Source organism: Centroberyx gerrardi, chromosome 20 (genome assembly GCF_048128805.1).
Source record: "Centroberyx gerrardi isolate f3 chromosome 20, fCenGer3.hap1.cur.20231027, whole genome shotgun sequence".
In the NCBI taxonomy this organism is placed as follows: Eukaryota; Metazoa; Chordata; class Actinopteri; order Beryciformes; family Berycidae; genus Centroberyx; species Centroberyx gerrardi.
The window spans coordinates 15718563-15743318 of NC_136016.1; the positions used below are offsets into that span (position 1 = coordinate 15718563).

At 41.5% G+C, this 24756-nt stretch overlaps 1 protein-coding gene across 2 annotated transcripts in view; it reads left to right on the forward strand.

Annotated features, from left to right (window-relative positions):
• The window catches only part of svild (supervillin d), a 59075-nt gene extending 35903 nt beyond the window's left edge, over window positions 1-23172 (forward strand). For both annotated transcript variants that reach the window (XM_071898645.2, XM_071898644.2), the window contains exons 8-29: window positions 186-321; window positions 6125-6272; window positions 6861-6944; window positions 7464-7550; window positions 8012-8192; window positions 8912-9084; window positions 10218-10373; window positions 10737-10873; window positions 11620-11767; window positions 12148-12293; window positions 12940-13115; window positions 13561-13696; window positions 14225-14525; window positions 15057-15211; window positions 15497-15599; window positions 15744-15951; window positions 16396-16529; window positions 16787-16942; window positions 17990-18133; window positions 18753-18865; window positions 20269-20424; window positions 21753-23172. In XM_071898645.2, the coding sequence (XP_071754746.2) occupies window positions 186-321; window positions 6125-6272; window positions 6861-6944; window positions 7464-7550; window positions 8012-8192; window positions 8912-9084; window positions 10218-10373; window positions 10737-10873; window positions 11620-11767; window positions 12148-12293; window positions 12940-13115; window positions 13561-13696; window positions 14225-14525; window positions 15057-15211; window positions 15497-15599; window positions 15744-15951; window positions 16396-16529; window positions 16787-16942; window positions 17990-18133; window positions 18753-18865; window positions 20269-20424; window positions 21753-21839 (3265 nt within the window). In that variant the 3' untranslated portion in view covers window positions 21840-23172. The remainder of the gene's footprint in view (window positions 1-185; window positions 322-6124; window positions 6273-6860; window positions 6945-7463; window positions 7551-8011; window positions 8193-8911; window positions 9085-10217; window positions 10374-10736; window positions 10874-11619; window positions 11768-12147; window positions 12294-12939; window positions 13116-13560; window positions 13697-14224; window positions 14526-15056; window positions 15212-15496; window positions 15600-15743; window positions 15952-16395; window positions 16530-16786; window positions 16943-17989; window positions 18134-18752; window positions 18866-20268; window positions 20425-21752) is intronic.
• The last annotated feature ends 1584 nt before the right edge of the window (window positions 23173-24756 follow it).

Sequence of the window (24756 nt, forward strand, 5' to 3'; positions counted from 1 at the left end):
AGGGTTTTTTTATTCCTTTTTCACAGGCTTTTGCTCTATTGTGGCCCTATTGCACCCTCTCCAAAAGTGTTTAAAATTGTAAATTACATAGTAAATATTAAAAATAAACTTAAGCAGTCTGCCTTGAAAAGGAGTACTTCTTGGAAAGAAGTAACGTGTCTATTCCCTGCTTTCCTTCCTTCTAGACTGACAGAGTTGACCAGCGGAGAAGAGGAGTGGAAGAGCAAGCTGAAGAAGCCCAAGACCACCGAGCTGGTCCAGAAGTCCCTGGCCGATCGCTTTAACCAGCTGCAAGATGCTGGAGAAAGCTGGAGAAAGAAGGTAGCTCATCAAATGTACACTTCCTTTGGGGAACAGTTGTGGGAAGTTAACCCTACTACTGTTAGTTACTTAGTTGAGAGGAATAACAGAGGTTTGCAAGACCAAAATAAAGGCCATCATTTGGTTGGGTCACATTGTTTTCTCTATGATAGTTGGGTAAAGGGGTATCACTTTTTGTTTTTGGGAAACTGGCACTGTTGAGCAAATAAATGCTGAAATAAGTTGAGGCTTCCCTTCAGCTTTGTGCATGGGCAAACAAATGTAATTCCTGGTTGTGGATGAGGGCTGGCAGTGGAGAGATTTGGCAGTGGACACTCTTCTTCCTGTGCTGAATCAGCTTGTTTCCCTGAGTCCCTGCCAAGAGGAGATGGAGGGGCAGGGGAGGGGGTGGGAGGTTAGGGCCAGGGGTGGAGCAGATTTGGGAGTGGCCCTGCCAAATCCAGAGATCCAGGGCTTAGCTAGCCTCCCAGAGAGAGAGGGAGACACGCCTCTGCCCCTAGTAAAAATAAAACCCTACACCATGACCACCACCTCCAAACTGTTTTCTGTGCTTATGCCCGCTCCCTTAGTTGGTCTTTGCATTCTCCTCTCCTCTCCAATCTATGCCCAAACTCCTTTTCTTCTTCCACAAGCAAACCTTATTATCTTTAGATTTTCTTGTCACACATGTAAATCTAAATGTAAACCCATCACACAGTTTTGCACAGTTCAACTCACTATGGTTATGATAGAAGCGTGCTAAGTAAGACAGCCAAACGTATTTTGTAGTGGCTGACTTTGTGGTGATATGGTTGCATGCTGGTTTCTACATGCTCCTCTGCTATACAAACAGGACCACCCATGCTAAGTATTCCAGTGGAAAAACAAAGGGTGCTCATACTGTACCATAACTGTAATATGGCCAGTACAGGTACAGAATGGTACTGGTGCAGTGGAAAAGCCCTATAGATGTGTGGTGCATGGAACCCTGACAAAAGCCCCATAATATTAAATTGGACTCTTAGTTTGAAGTGATGTCATGTTTATTTATACAGACCATCTCTTGGCTTGATGTACATGTAGATCATTGATCCCCTTGAGGGTTTTCTGGTTTAGGCTCATCCTCAGTCCAAAGATGAGCTAACCTTGGAATAAATCCACTCTTTAGTCTGGAAAAAGGCTAAGCATGTGCAGACAGCCAAAAGAATTCAAAGAAATCCCAAGTCAATTGAACACTGAAAACTGATGTCATTTTATATTTGTGTGGTCTGTCTCCATTATGATAAATCCACACTAAATCCGTAAATGTAGTGTAGTTCCAGTTGCAGCACAGAAACTGCATCTTAGGCACTCACACACATAAAGGAAGGCCAAACTGGCATCCAAAAAGTCTGTGGATTTCTTCCTTAATCCAGCTAAGGTTATTGCCAGTGAATTGGTCTGGAACCCAGTGTAGCTGCTACTGTAGCGCTGTGGGAAGCCATGTCAGATCAGAGCTGTAGATAGGACATGGTCTGGCAAAACTGTTTTGAGCGGATGCCATGTTGGCATCAGCTATGGGGCATTTACTTTGCACATAACTATTGTTGTCACATCTCCATTTCTCACTTGAGGAAAGTCAATTGGTTTTCATGTTTAGGAACAGGAACAGGAATTTGTCATTTGGTCTCATACAATGCCAAGCCGGAGCAGATGTTGTTGCTCTTCGGTTGATGTCTGGGAGAACAGGCAATGTAGCATGCATGGTACACGCCACGGTCAGCCTCTCCCACCAGCCCCAGATGTTTCCTGTTAGGCCTCCTAAGCTTTTCTTTACGCAACTCTTGTGTTTCACTGAAGTGAGGCTTTGTTGGAAATGTGTTTGTCATTGTCTTATAAATGAGCAATCACTTTGTTTACAGGCCGAGACAGAGCATTTGTCAGTCAATTCAGTTATAGCAAACTTATAGCAAAATGTCATTAGCTAATGCTAACTTAATTATAGCAGTAGAGAAATCCTGCTGCTTTGTTAGTCTAAATCCACTTTTGACTAAGTGACATTACACTGGGATTTTTAGGAGTGTACTCTCTTTACAAAATCCCCACAGTCACTAAGAACAATTTGCTTTCACCTCCTTCAACATTTCCCTGCCCTGACTCAGTGGAGATCTGCCTGACATCTCTCCACAGGGCCAAAGAGTTAAAACACAGACACTACAACTCCCCCCACGGAGACTCCTACCCATCAAGGCTAATGATTGGTTGGAAATGTCGTCCCTGGAGTATTGATTCCCAGGAAATGTCTTGGAGATAATGAACTTAGGGGCTGAGCAATAACGGCCAAGCCCGGAAGAGCAGTGGTGGCCATAGCAGCAATGACACTGTTTAAATAGCCTCTTGGCATTTTAAAAAGACAAATCGTGGCATGATTTGGTGAAAAGTTCAAGCACCAGCAGGGAAAATAATCCATCCAAAGTATATAGTCTATTCTTGAGTCTTAAACTCTTATTTTTCTTAAAACAAATGAAAAAAAATCTGCCAGTGGAGTGAGATATTTTCACTTGTTTCCAATGAAATTTTGAAGCTAGTTTCATGTGCTAATAAATTCAAATGATTCATACCTGCAATACATTCTATTTACCGTGTTTGCTATCTCCTCATAGTGTTATAGACAATCTGTTTCCCCTCCCTTCCCCTTCTTTACTCCCATCCTTCCAAGCTCTGTCTTATAGGCTTCAAATGACCCCTGTCGCTTCTTTGATCTCCCATGCTGAAATCCCCCTTGCTCCAGCTGTGGCAATCTGAGATGGATGTCTAGGCTGCCCCTCTGCTCTCCTTCCTCTGTTTCCCTCTGTTAATTTTCCTTTCCTCTTCCCCTCTTCCTCCTCTCCCTCCTCCGTTCACCCTTCTCTCCAGTTTCCTCTGTCTTCACCTCCGGACTCTACCCTTCTCTTTGACTTTGACACCTGCCTGTCAGCCTTTCCCAGTCTCTTCAGGTGAGTGTGGCTGTTTGCATGGACGTAGATCAAGTTCATTTACTGTTTTTTGGGGTTTTTTTGGCCGTTTTTCTTTACCTGTGTTCTGGACAATCTCTCACACTCTCACATTCAAGATTACCGCTGAGGAGTCGGAGCTGTCAACACACTTGCTCGTGCTACACGAATGTGGTTTCTTGGCCCTCACTTGGTAGATATCTGTGTCTGCGGTTTGGCCGAGGTGCTGCCTGCACAGTACAGTAAGGCAGGGCAGAGAGAAATGGTTTCCTGTGGGGGTTTGAGGCCCAGGCCCTTTCCTTCCCTCCCCTCTCTCTGGGGTCCTGTCAGGCCAAGGTATTTCCCCTCTCTGATTGACTCCAGAGATGGGCTGCTGGCAACAAGGGCTTGGCCGTGTGCATGTGTGCAAGCGTGCTTTATTGTTATATGATCAAAATTCATATTGTGATTATTTTGACAGATATTGCAGTTGCAGTCTGACTCAAAATGAATATTTTCCACTGCTATTTTTAAGTATTCATCATCTTTTGGTAGGGTTTAAAGGTGCAATAAATAAGATTTTTACTGTCCCATTGCACAAAATGATCATTATTTATCTGTGGGGTTTGTGTCTTATGAGGTTGTTGATCAATACCAATAACTCAACTATCATTTAGCCAGGTGAGATTTCTTGCTTTCAGAACTCACTTTCCGGCACCTGCCGAACAAAAGTTCCCCACGCATTGGAGTTTCAAGACATGTATGTGTTGAAACAGCTCTGTATTTCAGAATATATTGCATCCTTTCATATTGTGATATCAACATGAGTTCACTATATTGCTCAGCTCTAGTGTGCAAGTGTGTTAGAGTGTGTATGCCAGTGTGTTTATATGCATTTCTCTGAGCTTTTGTCCGTTCACGCCACGGGCTAATATTTGATCGCACCATACAATGTGGTTGACAATAGAATACAAAAAATCTATTACCACTTGTACCTTTGCCTGTGTATGCCTTGTGCCTTTGTGTGTGTATGTATGAGGGTGTGTGCTTGTGTGTGCACAGATGTGTTTGTTTGTGTGTGCATGTATTGGTGTGTGCTTTTGTGTGTGCTTGAGGGAAAGCTACAGTGTTTTTCCGTGTGAGTTGAAACATGCATGGCTGTTTGCATATTGCAGCATGTTTTTACGTTCATATGGGACAAGCAGCACTTTGGATTCCTCAGGCCTGTTATTAACATTTTAGCTGTTCAAAGGAAGCCAGTTATCATACAGAAGTGGAATTTCCAGCTTCTTCCCTTGTACTGTGTGACTGTAGCATTGGAGACAGTATACAGTATGTGTGTATGTGTATGTGCTATATGTATGTGTGTATCTTTTTTTTATATCCAGAGCAACTTGAAATTAGTGCATAGGTAGGGGTTGAGTGTCTTGCTCAAGTACACTTCAACGCTGGCTGTTGTGAAGATCAAACTTATAAACTTTTTTGTTATAGCCAAGTCATCAGTAATTTAATTTCTTCAGCTCTTCTCTATCGTAAAAACCTAGATCACTAAAATTACAAGAAACTAAGTTCAGATGTAAAGCAGTTTGTTTTTTCATACACAATTATGTCAAATCTATTCTAATTTTCCGAGTATATCCAGTTTGGGGAGAAAAAAAACATGAAAAAATCCTCCATACCAAGCCAGGCGGTTCTGGGGAGAGCATGATCATATGCCTGTCATTTACTTTCATCTCCTGCAGACTGCCCTGGTATTTGCTCTTATATCCATTCATATGTGCCAGCACACCCACACACGCAAGCATTTACTGAGTATGTATACACACACACACACACAGCACTGGCCCCATATTTCAGAGTTTGTTATATGCTGTTCCTTTCTTGTTTTTTTCTGTCCTTTAGAACCCTTTGTGACAGACTTGTTTGTTTTAAGTTAAATAAATTTGACTTGACTTGGCTGTAGTGACGCTTAGACCTGTTTATCCATCTTTTACACACTTCCAATCATTTGCAGTTTTCCACATTTTCTCTATGGCTTATTTTGTTCAGTAATCAACTGAAAAATGTCTGATTCATGCTGTTTTTCTTCTTGGAGTTTGTTTTTTTGCATCCAAGCTGTGTGAAACACACTGATGAAAGGAAGTCACCACTCATGCTACATTACACCAGATGAATTGCTCATTATTAGTGAAGGAATAAGGGGTGGCAGCCATTAAAAATCCCAGCCAGAGCCATAAAATGCATCACAGATATTTAGGAGTGGAATATCATTAATTACTATGAAACAGCTCCTGGGGTCCGGTGGGACCTGGGGGCCCAGTAAAGCTGTGTTAATTCATTTTTAATGGTGGAGTTCAGGTGCAGAAACAGCAGCTGGAGTAAATCACGAAGGAAAAGCTCTACAGAAGGGTGGTTGATGAATGGCTTCAGTATACATTCAAGGTTTTTGTGTTTTTCTATAGGGACTGAACATAGATCATGTTTTTGGTCTTAAGAATGAGTTTTGAATGGCATAGTAGAAGCTGCTGTGGAAGTAGTTGTTTTTTTTAGGACGAGCAGTATATCCACGCTCTTCCAGAAATTATGAGAATGTCATGGAATCTTCATCGTTAATCGTTTAATTCTTTGCCTCCCACTCTTTCTCCCCCATTTCTCATAGCCTCTCTGGCCCTGATGCAACCCCTCTGGCCTGGGATTAAGTCCCACTCAAGATTTCTCTACTGTGTCTTCCCAACTCTGTGTCCCATTCATCCTTCCTACTGTCTTACAGTGAAATCAAATGCACAGTGGAGTGGAATACCTACACTCCTTAAAACAATATATTATTATTATTATTATGAAGTTGAATTGTTTTTGAATAAATGTGCCAACAGAAGTCCAGCGCAGACGTGGAGACCAAGATGTCCTTGGCGGAGAGGATGAAGATCCTGCAGGAGAAAGAGGAGCAGTGGAAAAGCAGGGGGAAAGGAGCAGCCAACGACTCCAGCCAGTTCACTGTCGCTGGACGCATGGCCAAGAGAGGTAAATCTCCTAACACTCTTCCTCTCTCTCTCGGTTTCTCTTTCTTTCTCTCTCTCTCACACGTTTGTCAATATGGGTTTTATTTGGAAAATTCTGATCGGAAGTCCTATGTTTATTCTTTAGGGTCAACCAAGCTCATTATACTACTGTAATTAGCTAAGTCCATCTTGCACAGTGTGCATGTTACTTCGTCACTGTTGCATTCCTTCAAGTTTTCCTTCACTTTTCTGTAGTATTGTCTTTGCTTTGAAGGCTTGCTTGAAGGCTCATCATACTCAGAATGGCTGCTTGCATAAACCATTTTCAAAATACCAAAGAAAAGTGAGAAAGGAAGTTGGCTTGAGTATCTGACAAAAAACTGACAGCTAATCAACTAATGAACCTTTTTTTTTATTGTCAACACTGTGAATAATGGCAAGTAGTTGTTGCAGCCCTAATTAAGGCACATCTATTTATTTTGTTATTTCACATTTGGTCCTCCATTCACTCACCTAGTTAAATAATAATAGTTACAGCAAATCTACAGTGTTGGTAAATATGGGACCCTTGACGATGTGACCTCATGACCCCGCTGCTCTGTTCCACCAGGTCTTGTGTCAGACGCAGGGAGGGAGGAGTCTCCTCTCACCCATCTCAAGAAGTCTTCTGCCACACCTGTCAAGCCACATGAAGGTACTAGACATTCCCCTTTAACCCCAGTCAGTCAGTGAGTCATTCAATGAGTCAATCAACCGATCAATCAATCATTTACTTCTGTTAATTTCAGTTTCTACATATGCTTGAAATAAAAGGCTCTTCACAGGAAAAGACATTGAAATAAATGTCAAATTTGAAACTAGACTGGGTATTGTTGGAAATCTTTCTGGATGAAGACACTAGTTCTGATACTTCAAATTCCATATCAGTTCTAAAATTATACTTTTTTGATACCTTTCTTTGTTGAATGCAAGCACATTTCATTATTTTCGGTATATGCCATCTGCTTTTCTAAATAGAATCCAACCACAAATACCCATAAACCAGAAGAATGTTTGAGTTCTCACTGTAAGAATCCAACATTTGAAGCTTTTCAACATTTTTAAATACCTTTTGATGCCTTAAAAACAATATTGATGCCAAAAATCGAAAGGTATTGTTTTTCGATACCCAGCCCCACTAATAAGTAGACTGCTGTTTGTTTCTGCTGGACAGAGATCTCCAGTAGAACTGATGTCAAGGTGGAAGGAGATAAACGGCTTGACAAACTGGAGTCCTTCCTAGACAAGCTCCATAATAAAGGTACAGTCCCCCTATTTATTGTTTAACTTTTTTTGTTTTTTGAGGTCCTTTTAGGGCTTTTGTCAAATATATGAGATATTGTTTTTCCACATTTTTTTTCTAATGTCATTTAAAGCTCAGGTTCCTCTCATTGCAACATAGCCACACTGGTGGAATTGGTTTCAGTACAAATTCTGAAAAACACCTAACAAACCTCAGTGCAGCAGTGAATATGACCACAACGGATAAGCATCAGAAAGTTCAAAAATACCATAAACATAATACATAATGATCACAGGGCAGGATATCCATCACATTTTGTATGAGTATCCGGTGTGTACCGTCAAATCACCATACTTTGACCTTGTCCTCTATTATTTTCACAAGTTCAACAAACATATTGAGTCCACAGACCTCAGAGATGTTCTTTGTAACACTTCCTGCTCCATGCTTGCTGTTTCCTGCTGTGTCGGCGGGGTCAGGCGTGGGCAAGAGCAGGACGTCCACCATCGAGGTGACGGCGGAGACGGAGAAAGAAGTGATGACCCTGGATGATGACGAGACGTTCGGCAGCTTCTACAAAGCTGTCTCGCCCTCGGCTCTCAGCTCCAGTGTGGTGCTGACTGAGGATGACCTCAGCGAGCTTCAGGCCGATACACCCAAGTAGGTTTATAATAATTGCTTTATAATGTATAGGTTGTATAAGGTTAGATTAGTGTAATAATTGCTTTTTCTGCATTTTTAGAGTTAGGTTTATGACCATTCACTGATGAGCTTCAAGCTGAATTTTTTTTTTGCCTGTTGCTTGTTGTTAAATATAAAGTGTGTTGTGTAGCACTTTGACCATTTCCTGTTAATCATCTACTAACCATTATAAACATCAGTTGCAACTTAATTATAGCAGCCCACATAATGCTTATTTTTATTGGATAATAACAAATGACTAACAAATTGTTAGCTAAGGCAATCAACAATCATTGATTACCAGTTATAGTACAACTTAAAAATTATTAGTTAATGCATTAACTTGTCATTAATCAATGATTAAATAATGTACATGATAATTAGCAAACAATATAGGAAATTAACTAATCATCAATTAGTTGTTAGTTAACCATTAAATAGATTACTTTATGTAAAATAATGTTTATTTCACTATTTATTAGTGATAAATATTATGCAACGTTACCGTATGTTCATACTGAATACATAGACATGTTCTATAACTTAAGCATATGGTGCAGATATAAGCTGTGATTCTCCATTACCACATCATGCATTGTTTGCTGGTTGTCATAAATGCCACTGTTCTGATGGTCTGTCTGTGTGTGTGTGTGTGTGTGTGTGTGTGTGTGTGTGTGTGTGTGTGTGTGGATATTCAGGCTCACCTCAGCCGTAGCAGAACACAAGCGGTCCGTGCGACCGGTCAGAAGGAACCAGGGCTCCAGGAACCCTCTGCGGGCCCTCGCTGCCCGCAACGACATCCGGCAGGTCTACACCGAACAGAGGCTCAACGTGGCCACCGTAGAGACCAAGAGGATCCAAGTGGAGAGGAGTAAGATTGCTCAAACTCACCTAGCACTGCTAAAGGTGTTACTCTGTCACAAAAATCATAACGTATGCTAAACATGGACCATTTGCATTGACAAAGAGCAACAGTGGTTGCAAGTCAAAGCTCACCGGCAGGGATAGACAGACGCTAAACAGGATAGTTTCTAAAAACCACAAAACTACGGCCTCATTTATGGCAGCGCTGACTTTCAGAAACCCTTCAACCCTTTTTCCTACATCTAGATGGGTTTACATTTGGAGAAACTCAAAGGATTCCCTCAGGACACAATGTCTACCAACTGCTCAACATGGTGGTGGTGGATCTGTAATGGTATGGACAGCCATCTAGTGGGAGTCATTAGGTCTGGTGATTACTCTGCATGGGTATATTATGGCCAAAGAATATGAGGCCACGTTACAGGACCAGGTGCACCCTACGATGCAAACACTGTTCCCTCATCATGTTCCCATATTCTAAGATGATAATCCACAGTGCTAATTCAAGAGTGGTTTAATTTACACCAGAATGAAGTCAAATGCCTTCGATGGCTTCCCAAGCCACCAGATCTAAACGTCATTAAATCTTTATGGGACGTTCTGAAGCACAGAGTGTGAAGTAGATTTCCACTTGCTTCATCCCTCAATGAACAAGAAGCTTTCCTTCTTCAAGAATAGTCAAATATCCCACTACTCCCTGCTAGGTACTTCATATAGGTACTTCATATTCATATATTGCTAGATTTCTGTTACGTTGTCCACCCCCCTGTGTAGTTTCTATAATTCCCTTAAATGGATGCTCTGCACAAGGATACCGCACTGACTAGTCTGAGCACAGTGACCTTTTTACAAATTGGTTACACAAGAGGAAATGATCACCACAGCTACGTATGGCTGTCTAGTATAGCTCACACGAAAGTAGAAATTGGAAACCACTTCCCTGTCTTTCCTTATCTATATTATAGTCTGACTCTTAGTCTTTATTTTTTATACTGAGTCAGTGAGATAGCGTATTAGATGGGGGCAAATAAAATGGCAAACAAAGTGTGTCAATCCTGTATTTACCCTCTATTACTTGGTAATGATGTCACTAGCCATCCATCTTGTCATTGTCTTGTCATTGTCTTCTGTCCCACCCAGTGGCGAAGCACTCCAACTTGGCCGACGTGGCCTTGGCGGGCCTCGCCAGCAAGGAGAACTTCCGCAAGGTCAACCTGCGCAGTGTGAAGTCCACCGATGTTGTGACCAACAACAGTGCGCTGCCCTTCAACAAGCTTATGCTTATTCGCATCAAAGGTCAGAGAGACAAAGGGCGTGTTTCATGTGTTTCTTCTCTGTGAATTGTCATAAAAAACACAGATGTGCTCTATACTCAGAGCTGTAGCTTTCCATATGCCAAAGAGCAAATAGTTTGAAGTGATTGCTCTCTTGGGAGAACCCCAGATGTCTGCATCAGCCTAGAAGCTATTGTTGTGTTTCTATTTCCCAAGAATATTTATTGGCAGATCTATATCTCTGACTTTATTAAGATTGTTAAAGTTTGGTTCCATGCAACAAAGTCGAAGCAGCTTTGCTCTCGGGAGGGGTGTTCCTGCACCCTCAGTGGGAGCGTCTACTCCCAGAGGTGCGTGTCTGTATCTGTGTCTGTGCTGTCTGCAGGTCGGAGGCACATCCAGGTGCGGCTGGTGGAGCCCACGGCCAGCTCTCTCAACAGTGGCGACTGCTTCCTTCTCATCACGCCCAAGCACTGCTACATGTGGAGTGGAGAGTTCGCCAACGTCATTGAGAAAGCTAAGGTACCAAACCTTACTGAACGAAATGACGCACCCAACAATTCAAAGAAAAAAGATACCCATAACACTAAGTTGATGCTCCTTTTGCGGTTTGTTCATCAAGGTTTTGACTAAATCTTCCATCCTCATCAGGCGTGTGGGTATCCCCCTATATGCCAGAGGAAGGTCAGAGTTGGCTGAAACATGGATGAATAAAACAGATCATCAGACATGCCTCTCACTATGACTTGGGTTAGAGATGTTAACAAGTGTCTGAATTTATTGGCTTGATATGAGAGATGCAAGAAAAGTACTACCAAGATGGTGATTGTTCTGTAGATGGTGCAAAGCTGCAAATTCCAAATTGTGATGCAAATGCTTCATATTGATTTTGAGGCATCAAAAGGTATCGAATAGTATTAAAGTTTTTGATTCCTACGACAACTCAAGTTTTCAAGTTTGCATGTTTATGCAGGAAATCAGTCGAGTATTGTCTGATTCTATTTAGCACAGCAGATTCCACATACAAAACTATTGTAATTCCAATTCAACATACAAAGAGTTCCATTCCACCACTTGAAAAACTTGACGGCGACACGACCATAATTTCGAACATAATCGATAGCATGAAAGTAAAGCCTATTATGGGTTAGTATTAAAGTTGTGAGTCATCTTGATTTTGAAGCCTTAGAACAGAGGTATTGGTACAGCATCATGAAACTATTTAAAACTATATCCAGTCTTGACATGTATGCTGTGTGTGTGGTCAGGCATCGGAGATGGCGGCGTTCGTGCAGGCGAAGCGGGACCTCGGCTGTAAGGCCCCCCAGGTGACTGTCCTGGAGGAGGGAGTCAACGCTGACAGCAGATGGGCCAAGGAGTTCTGGAGCCTCCTGGGAGGAAAGACCCAGTACAGAGGTACACACACACACACGTATACTGAAGGAGAACTGGAGCCTTTTACTTTTCTTCACTAACTGTAAAACAGCTTGTTAGCCTTTTAATGCATATTTTGAGGGCTCATATTTGATGGATAGATAGATAAATTACACTCTCTTTTTGCTTGACTCCTCCAGGGAGGTCTGGGCACAGGTTCAGTTATAGAACAGCGCCCCAGGAATTGATAATTATTCAGTGTCTTGCTCAGTGACTCTTAAGTAGGACAGATGCTTGCCAAGACAGAGGCTTGAATCCGAGCTATCCAGTTGAAGGATGGTCTACTAGGCCCCTCCTGCCACCCTACACATATGCTTACCCTGTTTGTGCTGTGTGTTTCTATGTGTGTGTGTGTGGTGTAGGGGCAGGGGAGCCAGAGGAGGATGAGCTGTACGAGAGTGGGGTGGTGGACTCCAACGGGGTGTACAGGCTCCAGGGAGACAAACTGGTGCCTCACGAGGATGCCTGGGCGTCCATCCCTAGTGTCTCCCTGCTCAACTCTAAAGAGGTAACTGGTCTACTATATAAAGGCTCCTATGCAGGTCTGAAAAATCTTGAAAAGTATGGAACACAAATTTGATCCTTTTCAGGTCCTTTTTGATCCTTTTTGGTTTAGGAATTTCACAAAAAGCCTGGAAAAGCACCGTATGAAAAAATATTTTTGTTCAGTCCAGACAGACATTTGGCTACACATTTATGTTGACTGTCATTATGTATATTGTTATAATTGTTGTGAAGAATCTGGACTTTCTTGACCTATAGAGAAGTAAGACCTAGTCATATTGCCCAGATAATATCAACACGTCATATTGAACATTGATGAAAACCAACAAATTCAGTCAGGAAACTGGGAAAATAGGATGGAATTTCGATTTTTTTTTTTATATATATAATTTTGCAATTCCAATTAACCAACAATGGTTTACTTGAATTACATGCAGTACTTTTTTGGTGAACTGCTTTCCTGAAAGTGATTTTTCCTTCACTCTCTCCTTCTCCCTCTCTCCGTCTTTCTCTTTTGCCCTCTCTCTCCCTTGAACCCCAACCTACTCGCTATCTCTCCCTCCCACATTTCCCTCCTTCCTAACTTTCTCCATCCCTTCTCCCCCTTCCTCCTGCCACTACCTTCGTTTCCACCCCCCACACACACACAGGTCTTGGTGTTTGACTTTGGTGGTGAAGTGTACGTATGGCACGGGAAAGACGTGTCCTTGGGCGACCGGAAGGTGGCCGTCAAATTGGGCAAGCAGCTCTACAGCGGCAGCTACGACTATAGCAACTGCAGAGTCAACCCCCTAGATTCCTCCGCCACCAATAAGGATGTCCCACAGTGAGTCTGACATGCTAATCCCTACCCATTTTATAGCGGTTAATCCAATTGTAAAAGTGGAAAAAGATAGAGTTTTATTCGCTTCCATAGTGATATCAGGCGACTGCATTTTCCTCAAACATGAACAAAATTGTTAAAACATTATGGGAGCATCTTTCTAGTGTGTGGGCCCCATCTTTTTCAAGTGTACACTTGTATTAGCTCAGTTCTGAGAGAATAGATGTGCATTTGTTAACTTCTACTTGATAATCCAATTAAAAGTGGCATGAATTGAGCAGAGTGTACTGGGTTATTGTTTGTGTTATGCTGACCTCTAGTGGTTGTAGCTTGCCATTACAGCTCACATCAATAGCTGCTCAGAAGTGATGTTTTTTTTTCCACACTCTCTGTGTGTGTGTGTGTGTGTGTGTGTGTGTGTGTGTGTGTGTGTGTGTGTGATACCCAGGCAGGGGGAGGGCCGTCCAAGCTGGGCTCTGTTTGGCAGGCTCTCGGAGCACAATGAGACGTCCCTGTTCAGAGAGAAGTTCTTGGACTGGGCCGAGAGGAAGAAGGAGGAGGCAGCCCTAGCTGAGGAAATCAAGGTAGAGAAAAGTCTCATCATGTATTCAACCAGCCGCTAGTAGACTATAAGGGGCAAGTGCTAATCTCAAATGCTAATCAACAGACTTCATCAACTGAGTATCTCTTGACTATCGGCTTGGGAGAAACACATTCCTACTCTCGGAACTGTTTTGTGAGTCAATTGCCTCACTATCTAACTGCCTAACCCTAACACTAAGCTTTACCAAGTTATTTTATGTGCCTAAACTTAGCCTTAACCTAAACCTAACCTTAACCTTAACCTTAACCAAAGTTGTTGACAGTCTACCAATAGTCTTTTGATAGTAATTTGAGAAGGTGTACTTGACCATTAACTTACAGTTAGTTGACATAAATTACAGCTTGTTTAACATTTATTGAGCTTCAACCAAAAAAAACTAGCTGATAGTCTGTTGAAACAATTCTTGCTTACAGTCAGCTGATACATTGTCGAAAAGCTACTGATACATTGTTGAGAGTCAACAGTGAACAATTGACTGAAAATGCTCTCTTTCTCTTTGTCCGCCCAGAGCCCGGTCCACTCCAGCCCACGCTCCCCGCTTGACTTGGAGCTCCAGCCATGTGACGCCAAGGCCCTGCTGGACAACGAGCCAAAGCCGGTGAAGAGCGTCCTGGAGGGGGTGGACGTCCAGCGGGGCCACGGCCTGGTGCGGACGGAGGATGGTAGGCAGGCGGAGCTGGCGACGGTGGCCGTAGAGGCCTGGCACATCAAAGAGCACGGCGAAGAAGAACTGGCTAAGGAGAGCCTGGGCCAACTACATGAGGGTGACGCCTACATCATCCGCTGGAAGTACTCAGTCACCACTGTCGGTGAGTCATAGTTGGTGCAGCAGTGGCTTAAAGGTTAGACCAGTAGGCTTGTGACTGGTTGCAGGTTCAAATCCCATGAGCAACTAGGAAAACCTGGGAGGGAGAAGTAACTAGTAAGGGGAATGAGTACCTGTCTCACCTCCCTCAACAATTCCCATCCAGGTGTCCTTGAGCAAGCTCCAGTTGAGCTGCTCATTTGCCAACAGTTAAAGATTATTTTTGTACTTGGCAGTTTCCAGCTGTGATGGAATATAATTGTATTAACATGAACAAGGGCAGGGCTGAAAAACAGCATCTGTGCTTAGCAAAACAGCAGTTAGGAAAGCACAGGCAGGAATGGGAACCACCACTAAGAAGGAAAGAGGTGGTTTGACTATAATTGATGTGATTCCAAAAAATCTGGCTTTTATATTACATTTTACTCCAGTTCTGTCATGATCAAAATATTCTTGAATTGTCCAGAAGTGGAAGCAGAATCCCTGTTTTCATCCACGGGGTTTGGTGTGGTGTGTTTGTGTTCTGTTCTGTCAGTGGGGAAGCGGCAGAAGCCCGGAGAGCTGAGTGTTGGCGCTCCTGGAAGGGAAAGGAGCGCCTGTTTCTTCTGGCAGGGCCGCCACTCCAGCGTCAGCGAGAAGGGAACCTCGGCTCTCATGACGGTGGAGCTGGGCAGCCACAGGGGGTCACAGGTGGGTAGCACAACAACTAATGAAACTGCTTGATTTCTCTTTTACTAATCAATAAAATGATCTTTTTAATGGAAGCATATTCCTGTTTAGCTATCACATCGTAATGTTTCTTAAACAACTAGATAAACACATTAATTCATCCATTTATTCAGCCATTCATTCAATATAAACACAAACAAACATGTTAGAATGTCATAAAAAGGCCTTAATGGCTGCCTGTCCAGGTAGAAGTTGATCCAAGTGTTTCGTTTTCCATCTTCATGTGTCTGTTTTCCTGCTGTCCAGGTGTTGGTGAGCCAGGGGAAGGAGCCTCCATGCTTCCTCCAGCTCTTCCAGGGAGGTCTGGTCATCCACAAGGGCAGTAGAGAGGACAGTGCCAACAACACAGGTGAAAAAAAAGAAGAATTGGTGCAAGACTAGAGTCAGAATCTATCTTGCTCTCTTAATCTGCTGATTCTTTTTGCTCCAACTTCATCTATATGGTAATATTCTGGCACAAATGCCTCTAACCATGCCTGCATCCCTTCTCCAGGCGACTGGCGGCTGTTCTGCGTGCGTGGCGAGGCGATGGTTGAGGCCTCCCTGGTGGAGGCGGACTGCTGCTGTGCCAGTCTGCGCTCCCGGGCCAGCCTGGTGCTGCTGAACGCTCAGAAAGGCCGCCTCTACCTGTGGCATGGCTGTAAGGCCCAGGTCGGTGCCAGGCAGGTGGCCAGCAGGGCTGTGGAAAAACTCACCCAGCGGTAAGGCATGGGCATAAATAGATGGGTAGTTGGGTAATGGGGGTGTGGATGGGATAGGGCTGGGCGATATTGACGAAAGCAAATATCGTAATATTTCAGACCGAATACCTCGATATCAATAATGTGATGATATTTTGGGGATGAGTATTCATGGTTTCATAAGATATTTACACACAAGAAAATTTTGAAAATGAGCAACGATCATTAGTAATCAGTAATGTGTAATCAATAATAAGTAATATGGATATGATGAGCAGGTAAAGCCAATCATTGTTCATTTTACTCATAATACGTTCAGAAAATTGTATCGCTTTACTGTAATATTTAAATTATTTCACAATATTACAGACGATATCTAGTCTCATATCACAATATCAATATTGTGTTATATATATGTACGTGTGTGTGTGTGTGTGTGTGTGTGTGTGTGTGTGTGTGTGCCAGGTGTCCTCCAGAGTTGGATCTGAGCAGCACCAGCAGTGTGAAAGTGGAGGAGGTGGAGGAAGGGGCAGAGCCTGCAGAGTTTTTGAAGGCTCTGGGCCAGCAGGACAGGAAGGCCTATGACTGCATGCTGCAAGGTACAGCTTCACATTCCCATAGGCCAATGGTTCTCAATCCCAGTCCTCAGGACCCAGAGCCCTGCTGGTTTTCATTGTATCCGTCTAATAGGGACTGATTTAGACAGGTACTACCATTTGAATGCAATTAACTACCTGGTAGGATAGAAAACCAGCAGGACCAGGACTGAAACAATCGGCGATCAGTGAGAAAGAGCATTTTTAATGGCTACTACTGTATGTCAGCTGATGTGTTCATGTGTGTGTGTTGCTTCAAGACCCAGGGAAGTACAACTACACGCCCCGGCTGTTCCGGCTCAGTGCCAGCTCTGGGGTGTTTGAAGGGGAGGAGCAGCTGAGTCCAGCCAGGGTGACGGAGGGAGTCATGGCGATGCCCTTCCTCCAGGAGAACCTCTACTCCGCACAACAGCCAGGTACCACACACCTGTACTGTTCTTTATTGCGTATGCAATGTTGTGTTGGGATGAACCACAAGGCTTTCATGTTTTTTTTTCTTTTATGTGTGAAGTTGTCTATGAAATGAATCCCTTTCCTTTTTGAGATATAGTTGAAACTAGAACTGCTGCTAGCATGTCCTAAGTTGTATTTACTGTTGTCAAACTACCTGTCAGTATTGGAATAGGAATAGGACTTCCAAACGTTGGGCAGTTGCAGAACCTGACAAAGTAGACACATTTACTTTCCACAGCCAAACTTTACCAGCAATATAACCTTTACCACCTAATTTATCACCCAGAAATCACATCTCCTTGTCAGGTGAAATCTCAGTTACTTGCTGTAACTGCTACTATCCCATCTGCTGAAGCCTTGCCCCCATTTCAAACTATTCATCACAGTTGTTACTGAAATGTATCTGTATCTGAGCTGGTCAGGTTTCAGAGTCAACCTGAATCAGAATACGTTTTATTGGCCAAGGAATTCGACTTGGTGAAATGCTCATGTAGGTCACATTAAACATAACACAAGAAATGTAGAAAGTATTAAAAAATTAGTAGAAATTTAGTATAAAGTAGAAATGTAGGGAATAGTTCTCTTTTAGGAGTGGTACATAAAAGAAAGTAGTATATAAGTGTAAGTAGTATATAAAAAAAAATAATAATAATAACAGAAATTTTCTGTATAGGATGCGCATGGTTTTCTGCAACCTGACTGATTGCTCTGACAGGAAGCTATGGAAGTCAGTAATCGAGAAAAAAAACAAAAAAAAAACAGGAATATATACAGATCTAGAGAATATTTTTGCACTGCATTCAAGTGTTTGGAGCACCACAAGGAAACAAGGAAAAAATGCTATACATGTCTGGTATGAACAGTATAAATAGGTAGTGCTGAAAGACACTTTGACAGGACACATGTCTATTGATAGATATATTGGCTATTATCGGGGCAGGCATTGGTCACATGCATGTTACGTGAGCGCTCTACCATTTGAGCTAATTCCCTTGCCACTACTTTACCAGCTCTGTTCCTGTTGGATAACCGTATGGAGGTGTACCTGTGGCAGGGCCAGGAGCCTGACGACACCCAGTGCACCGGCTCGGCGAAGATGCGCTGGGACAACCAGAGGAAGTGTGCCATGGAGACTGTGCTGCACTACTGTAAAGGTCAGAGGTCACAATCAACCATAGCAGAAGTGGCTAATTAGCCTGTGAGCAGTTTGAAATGAACACTATACAATTTAAGGATACATATATATTCCTGCAGTGGTTTAGGACAGGTTAAGGAGCCCTCCTTTACCATCTTTTCAAAATGTATCGTGGTTCAAAATTCCAGATTTTGTCTCTTGATAATGAGTTTTGCAGCTTTTCATGTAAAGAAATATTTCTTGGGCTTTCCAAGGCCATCATATTAACATAATGAATTCTTAAAGTGAGTAATATTCCACTTTAACATCAAGGGGACAAGATTATTTTTTCCATCATTGAACTTGACCAACAATTCAGTTCTTTATATCCTGTTTTACAGATAGGGTATAAAAACGAAACAAATCACCTAACAATTACATTGCATACACATAAATCACCACATAATATACCACCCAACAAAATTCTTACTAGACTAATTTGTTGTATTTTTCTGCCATCATTTTGTAAAAGTAGGTGTAGGTGTCATATGGTACTGTAGATATATCAGTTTGGGACCAAACTCAAATGCATCAACACCAATTTGTTTTTTGTTTTTTGTTGTTTCCTCTCCATACCCGGTCTGTGGTATGACTTACAGAGAAGAACCCTCGCCGCCCCCCTCAGGCCTACCTGATCCTAGCAGGCTGCGAACCCCTCACCTTCACCAACATCTTCCCATACTGGGAGAAAGACCCCAGCATCACTGCACAGGTAGGAGACTTTGAGACTTTTCTGTTGTCCACTTTGACCTTTGACTGTATCGACTCTGGGAGAGCGGCCCCAGCATCACAGCACAGATATGAGACTGCTGTATTCTACACTGTGGCCTTTGGAAAGAATCAGAATCAAAATTTTTTGAGAGGTACAATAACTGTACAGATAATTTTCTCGGGGATATTAGTGTGCAGACAACAGGACGTCACACAGTTTTGCATTATTACAAAGTGTTCATTATTGGTTTACATCCCAGTCTACGTTTTTTTATTTGAGTGTCTTTATATGCACATTCATATTTCAAATACGTTCGTGGTCTTAGTTGGGATGTGGCGTTTACATGGAATGATCACTCGGCAGTGTTTTTCATATACCTGTATACATGGAGATAGTCTATAGTTTTACTGCTGTGTTCATTAGTGGCACCTTATTTTGTTGCTTGTGACTCCATGGAAACGCGTGTGACTCCATGGAAACAGCACTTGCACTTTTCACCAAACCCAACAATATAGGGAATATGGTGTTTACATGTCAGTATACCAGTGAATGTCAGCATGTCCCAGCTAGCATATTCATATTTTTCATATTTGGGATATGGGCTTATCCCAGTTATTGTAAACGGGATGTGGCGTTTACATGCGCCAATTCATAAACAGAATATATCTGAATATCCCGAATATAAACAGAATAATAATGTGCATGTAAACACCCTCATAATGGCTCAGAGTGGCATGATGCAGGCTGATGAATAGGTCTGGAAAAGGCTGTTAGCTTGTCACAGCGCCGTTCTCCAAATCTCTCACTTTGATGCTGAGTGCCAAGCAGAGTCACATTTTCATGAGCAGTGGAGAGAATAGCGAGTCGTTTCTATGACCTCTCATGCTCAAAACAGACAGACACCAATGCAACTAAGCTGGGTTTTTAATGACCAGTTCAGGTTAAATGTCTAGCTTGGGGTCACTTTAGCAAGGAGGGACACAGTCACTGTCAGGGGTTGAACCAGTGACCTGTCAGCCTCCCTAAAGTCATACACACTTTAATACGCTCTACAGGCATTCATGTATTTGCACATATTTACATGATATTTAAATGGATTAAGATATACAGTGAAAGGAACAGAAAGCACTATCTCAAAGAAACAGATGAACGGTAAAATACAGTAGTTCAGACAACATCAGTGGTAATATTAACATGCAAGTTTTCCTCGTATGTTTACATAGTAATTATGCTGCACTTAAGCTTATTTCTATGTTTTGTTTTTGTTTTGTTTTTTAATTCATGCTCACACATACTGTATAATTTATGTTCATGCAAATCAAGCTTTTGTGCAGTTTAGCATTTGTTGACCTCAGCTGTCTGTGTGTGTGTGTGTGTGTGTGTGTGTGTGTGTGTGTGTGTAGGCGGAGGGCCCCAAGAATAAGGTGACATTAGTGAAGGAGGCGCTGTCTAGGCTCAGTAAGGAGCAGTACTCCATCGAGGAGCTGACCAGTAAGCCGCTGCCAGAGGGAGTGGACCCCCTGCGCCTGGAGGACTACCTCTCTGACCAGGACTTCAAGGTAGGGCACAAGACAAAAACACTGTGCATTTTGTCCTCATTCAAATTATTTATATAACTACACAATGACACAAAGCAAGAGGAACAGTTCAAATTAATATCCAAACAAAATGGTTACACACGCACATAATCTGAGAAAATGCTGAGGGGAAAAAGCTAAGAAGAAAAATAGTGCGAGATGAAGTGGAATTTAATGACGCTTGACACAGAAATGTGTAATTAAATATATACAGTGCCTTGCAGAAAAAGTATTCATACCTCTTTGACTTTTTGCACATTTTGCTGTGCTATGAAGTTATTTTCAAAATGCATTTATTCAGGATTGTTAGTCTGAGTTCTATGCAAAAACCAAAACTGAAGACATTATGTGAATGCATAAAATGAAAGTAACAGTGAAATCAAGTAGTATTTAACCCCTTTACTTTGTTAAAATGAACTAGAAAAACCCACAGAAGCTGTACCTTAGGTATTTTCAATTAAAGCAATTGGAAAGGGATAATTAATATTTTCTGTATTTTCAAACCTCAAGAACTGGACTTGAATGTCATCCATGACTGAACCATGTGTCCCATACTGTGCTTAAGTATTCTGACGGAGAGTTCAGCCTACACCCTAAAATCCCATTCAGTCCCATTAAGATCTAATGAAGGGTTCAGCTTTATTAGCATGAAAGATACATTTAAAAAAGAAAGGTTGATAGGAAAACGTTGTTCACAACCACTAAATAGATGTTGACAGCAGAGTAACAGATAATGAGAAATATTGAGCACATTTTTCCTAGTGTGGCAGATTAGCCCAAACAAAGCAAAGAGGTTGAATTATGTAAAATAGATTTCTCTATTTTAATTTTATACTTTCTCATAAAGAACTCAGACTAAAATCCTGAATAAATGCATTTTGAAATAACTCAATAGCACAACAAAACAAAACAAAACAAAAAGTCAAGGGTCTGAATACTTTGGCAAGGTGCTGTAGGTTTTTGATATCACATTTTTATCATTGTTGAAGATATAGAAACCTGCCTTACATAGAAACAGATTGTCAAGTCAACTAGTCATACACACACATGCAGATTATAGTGCATACATAGTGGCATCTTACCATATACACACACTCACACACACAGATTTAAAAAGTGCCAAGTTCCATAGATATTGATTACAGTCTATGACTCACGAAAGCCCAAGGGTTGTCAGTGGAAACGAGTTTACTTTTATTTATTTTTTTCCTCAGATTACCACAGCAATTTTTCCGCCAGGACCGAAAATGTTGCACATAATAATGGGCCTCCTGTGACACTTACTATCTTCTTATATTAATGTGTTGCAGAGGCTTCTGGAGATGACTCGAGTGGAGTTCAACGCCCTGCCAAGCTGGAAGCAAAAGAACCTGAAGAAGAGCAAGGGCCTGTTTTAAAAGACATCTTTTTGTACACAAACCAAATAAGAGAACCTTTGTTTTTTTTATGTTCATGGCACCTTTTCTTACATTTTTGTACTCCACGGAAAATCATGTCCTCATCTTGTAAAGCAAAAAAAAAAAGCAAATGTACATGTGTTGAAATGTTGATCTGTTATTTTTAACAATGCCATTTTTAAAGTTTTCCTCTGTTAATGAAATATCATAGCCAACAATTATGTGCAATTGTTAACTTTTGGTGGCGAGGTGTTTTCCTAATATAGTAATTATATTTACCCCCACATTATAAATATGTAATATACTATAAATGGATTTCCTTGTATGTTTACTCCAGACATTGTCAATTTTGTGTGAGAATGTAAAAATTGCCTGTGGTTTAAATGATCAACTAAAACTCTAGGAGAGTTATTCATAGATTTAACCATCATTTCATAGAAGTCAGCTCAAAAGTGACTATACTTTGAGGCTGAAAAACAAAAAACAATATTATGTCAACGTAGCAAAACAAATTTGAAAGACTTAATGTTCTAGACTTAATTATAGACATCTGACAGTTCTCCAAGGACTTTTCTTTTCTTTTTTTTCTGTGATAATTGAACCAACTCATTCAATTTTGCAGTGGCAACTTTTTTTTTTCTTTTTTTGAGAATTGCAACATAATTTGTGCTGATTGGTTGGTGTGCAATGGTGGATAGGGCAAAGTAAAGCTCAAAGTCCCAGCGATCTCCTTAGTGCTTTGCAGTGTTGTAGTCGAGTCACCAAACCTCGAGGCCAAGTCGAGTCTCAAGTCCTCAGTGTTCAAATACGAGTCACCAAGGTCATGTCCCGAGTCGAGTCTCAAGTCCTCAGTACCAGAGTCCGAGTAACCAGTTTGAATTCAAGTAATACATGCTAGAACAAATTAAAAAGAACACATAAAAATTGACATGTCACATTAAAAGCTAGTTTATTAGTTACCCATTATATTTTTGACTTATGAGTTTGGTACTGAATCCTCCCTGGATCTCATGAATAACTGCCTGTGTGCCAGTGATGGCAACCCTCTGGGCAACTGGTTGTTTGGGACCAAAACTAACCTCTTTGTTGTGTTATACGTGTTTTTGTGAATCTGTGACAGTATGTCTGTGTAAATACTCAACTGTATATGTGTTAAGTGTGTGTGTGTGTGTGTGTGTGTGTGTGTGTGTGTGTGTGTGAGAGAGAGAGAGAGCGAGAGACTGCAGTATGAACTGCCTTTATAACCATAGTTGAAAGCACAAATGTATAGTGCAAAATCTGTGCTCCTTTTGGACAATGGTATGTTACAATATAAAACATATTGTCAATATGACTGCCTGTGATGTCTGAATTATGAAATTCTCTGCACAATATTGCCAAAAAAGTTTTTGCAGAACAATCACAATTTGTTGCAATATGCATCGCAACATATTGTGATACATGTGATTTGCAATAGATGTGGACACAGCTACTCTGCCAGCTTTTCTTTCTCGACATAAAACTTGGTCGAAACGTTGTTGGTGGTGGGGGAACGAGATGCTAATGCTCAGGATTTCCTCATTTTGAATAAAATCAAAAATGTAAAAAAAAACATTTGGTTCTGATCATAACATTCCTCTGCTTCACAAACAGGACTTGTTCTGATCAATATTCCAACAAACTACCAAAGGGTGCTGGTAGTGGATGCAGTACATGTACAACATCATACTTCTGCATTGGAGTAAAACATCTCCTTCCCATCAGGTATTCAAATTCTATTGGTGTGTGTTCTACTAGTTTGCCCTTCAGGATGAGGTGAATCAGATGGACAAGGGACCTTCCTTGTAGCGAGCCTTCCTGCCCAGATGTTTGACAAATCAAGGCTCAGATGATACACATCCTGCAATAATCAAAATGAATATAAGGAAACACCAACACATGATTGCTTGTTTCAGTCATGTGATTTTTGTTTTCTTCAACCCCTGCATACATTAACTGGACATGGTGCCAAAATTAGCATTTACATGGTGTTACCACAGCCATTATAAAGATGGAGAGCACAGACACACCAAAATCCTACACAGGGCTTTGCACTGTAGGAGATGAGTGGATCAAACCCCCATACCATTACAGAGACGCCATCTTTGATTAACATCTTTATTGTTGGACTTGCTTTGATTCTGACCATACCCTCTGTTAGGTCAAGGATTCCCAAACTTTTTCATGTTAGATACACTATGAGCCACAAATCCCCATTTGATAAGATCCCCATCTGATTTATATGGCTTATTAACAATTACATAACTGTTTTTCATATTATAGTTGTGGTGATAACGGCGAGGAGAAGGGAACCTCTGATCAAAATAGTCATTCTTTTGCATTCTGTCATTGTGATAATATCTAGTGAGTGAAGAAATAATGAAGTTAAACTATTCTTCATTTTGCTGGGGACCTCCTGGAACCTTCTCAAGGACCCTTGGTAGTCCCTGGACCCCACTTTGGAAACCACTGCATTAGGTGAATGTTAACGGCGTTAAAGTCATATTAATACTTAACCACCAGGGGGTATTGTCTGTCCAACTTTGATATCTCATACAGCATTCCCTTCAAATCTGTTCAATCTTTTGGCCCATACATAATCGATGAGTGATGAGTAGAAAGAGAAACACACACAAACACAAAAAACAAAAACAACTTATGATGGCGCTGCGTAGCACAAATGTTTTTGTTTTTGTTTTATCCATTTGAGGTGGGTGGAGGTCTTGTAAATGTCTAGAACATTGTGTGAAAAACACTCATGAATATCCAACATGTTCTACCTAACTCATGCATTGTAATAGCTGTTTTAAACAACACCTGCTTGGCTGGGACACAGCCCATCTGTCCATCACACACCCAGGGTCACTGATGTTAATGCTACCATCCACACACACACACA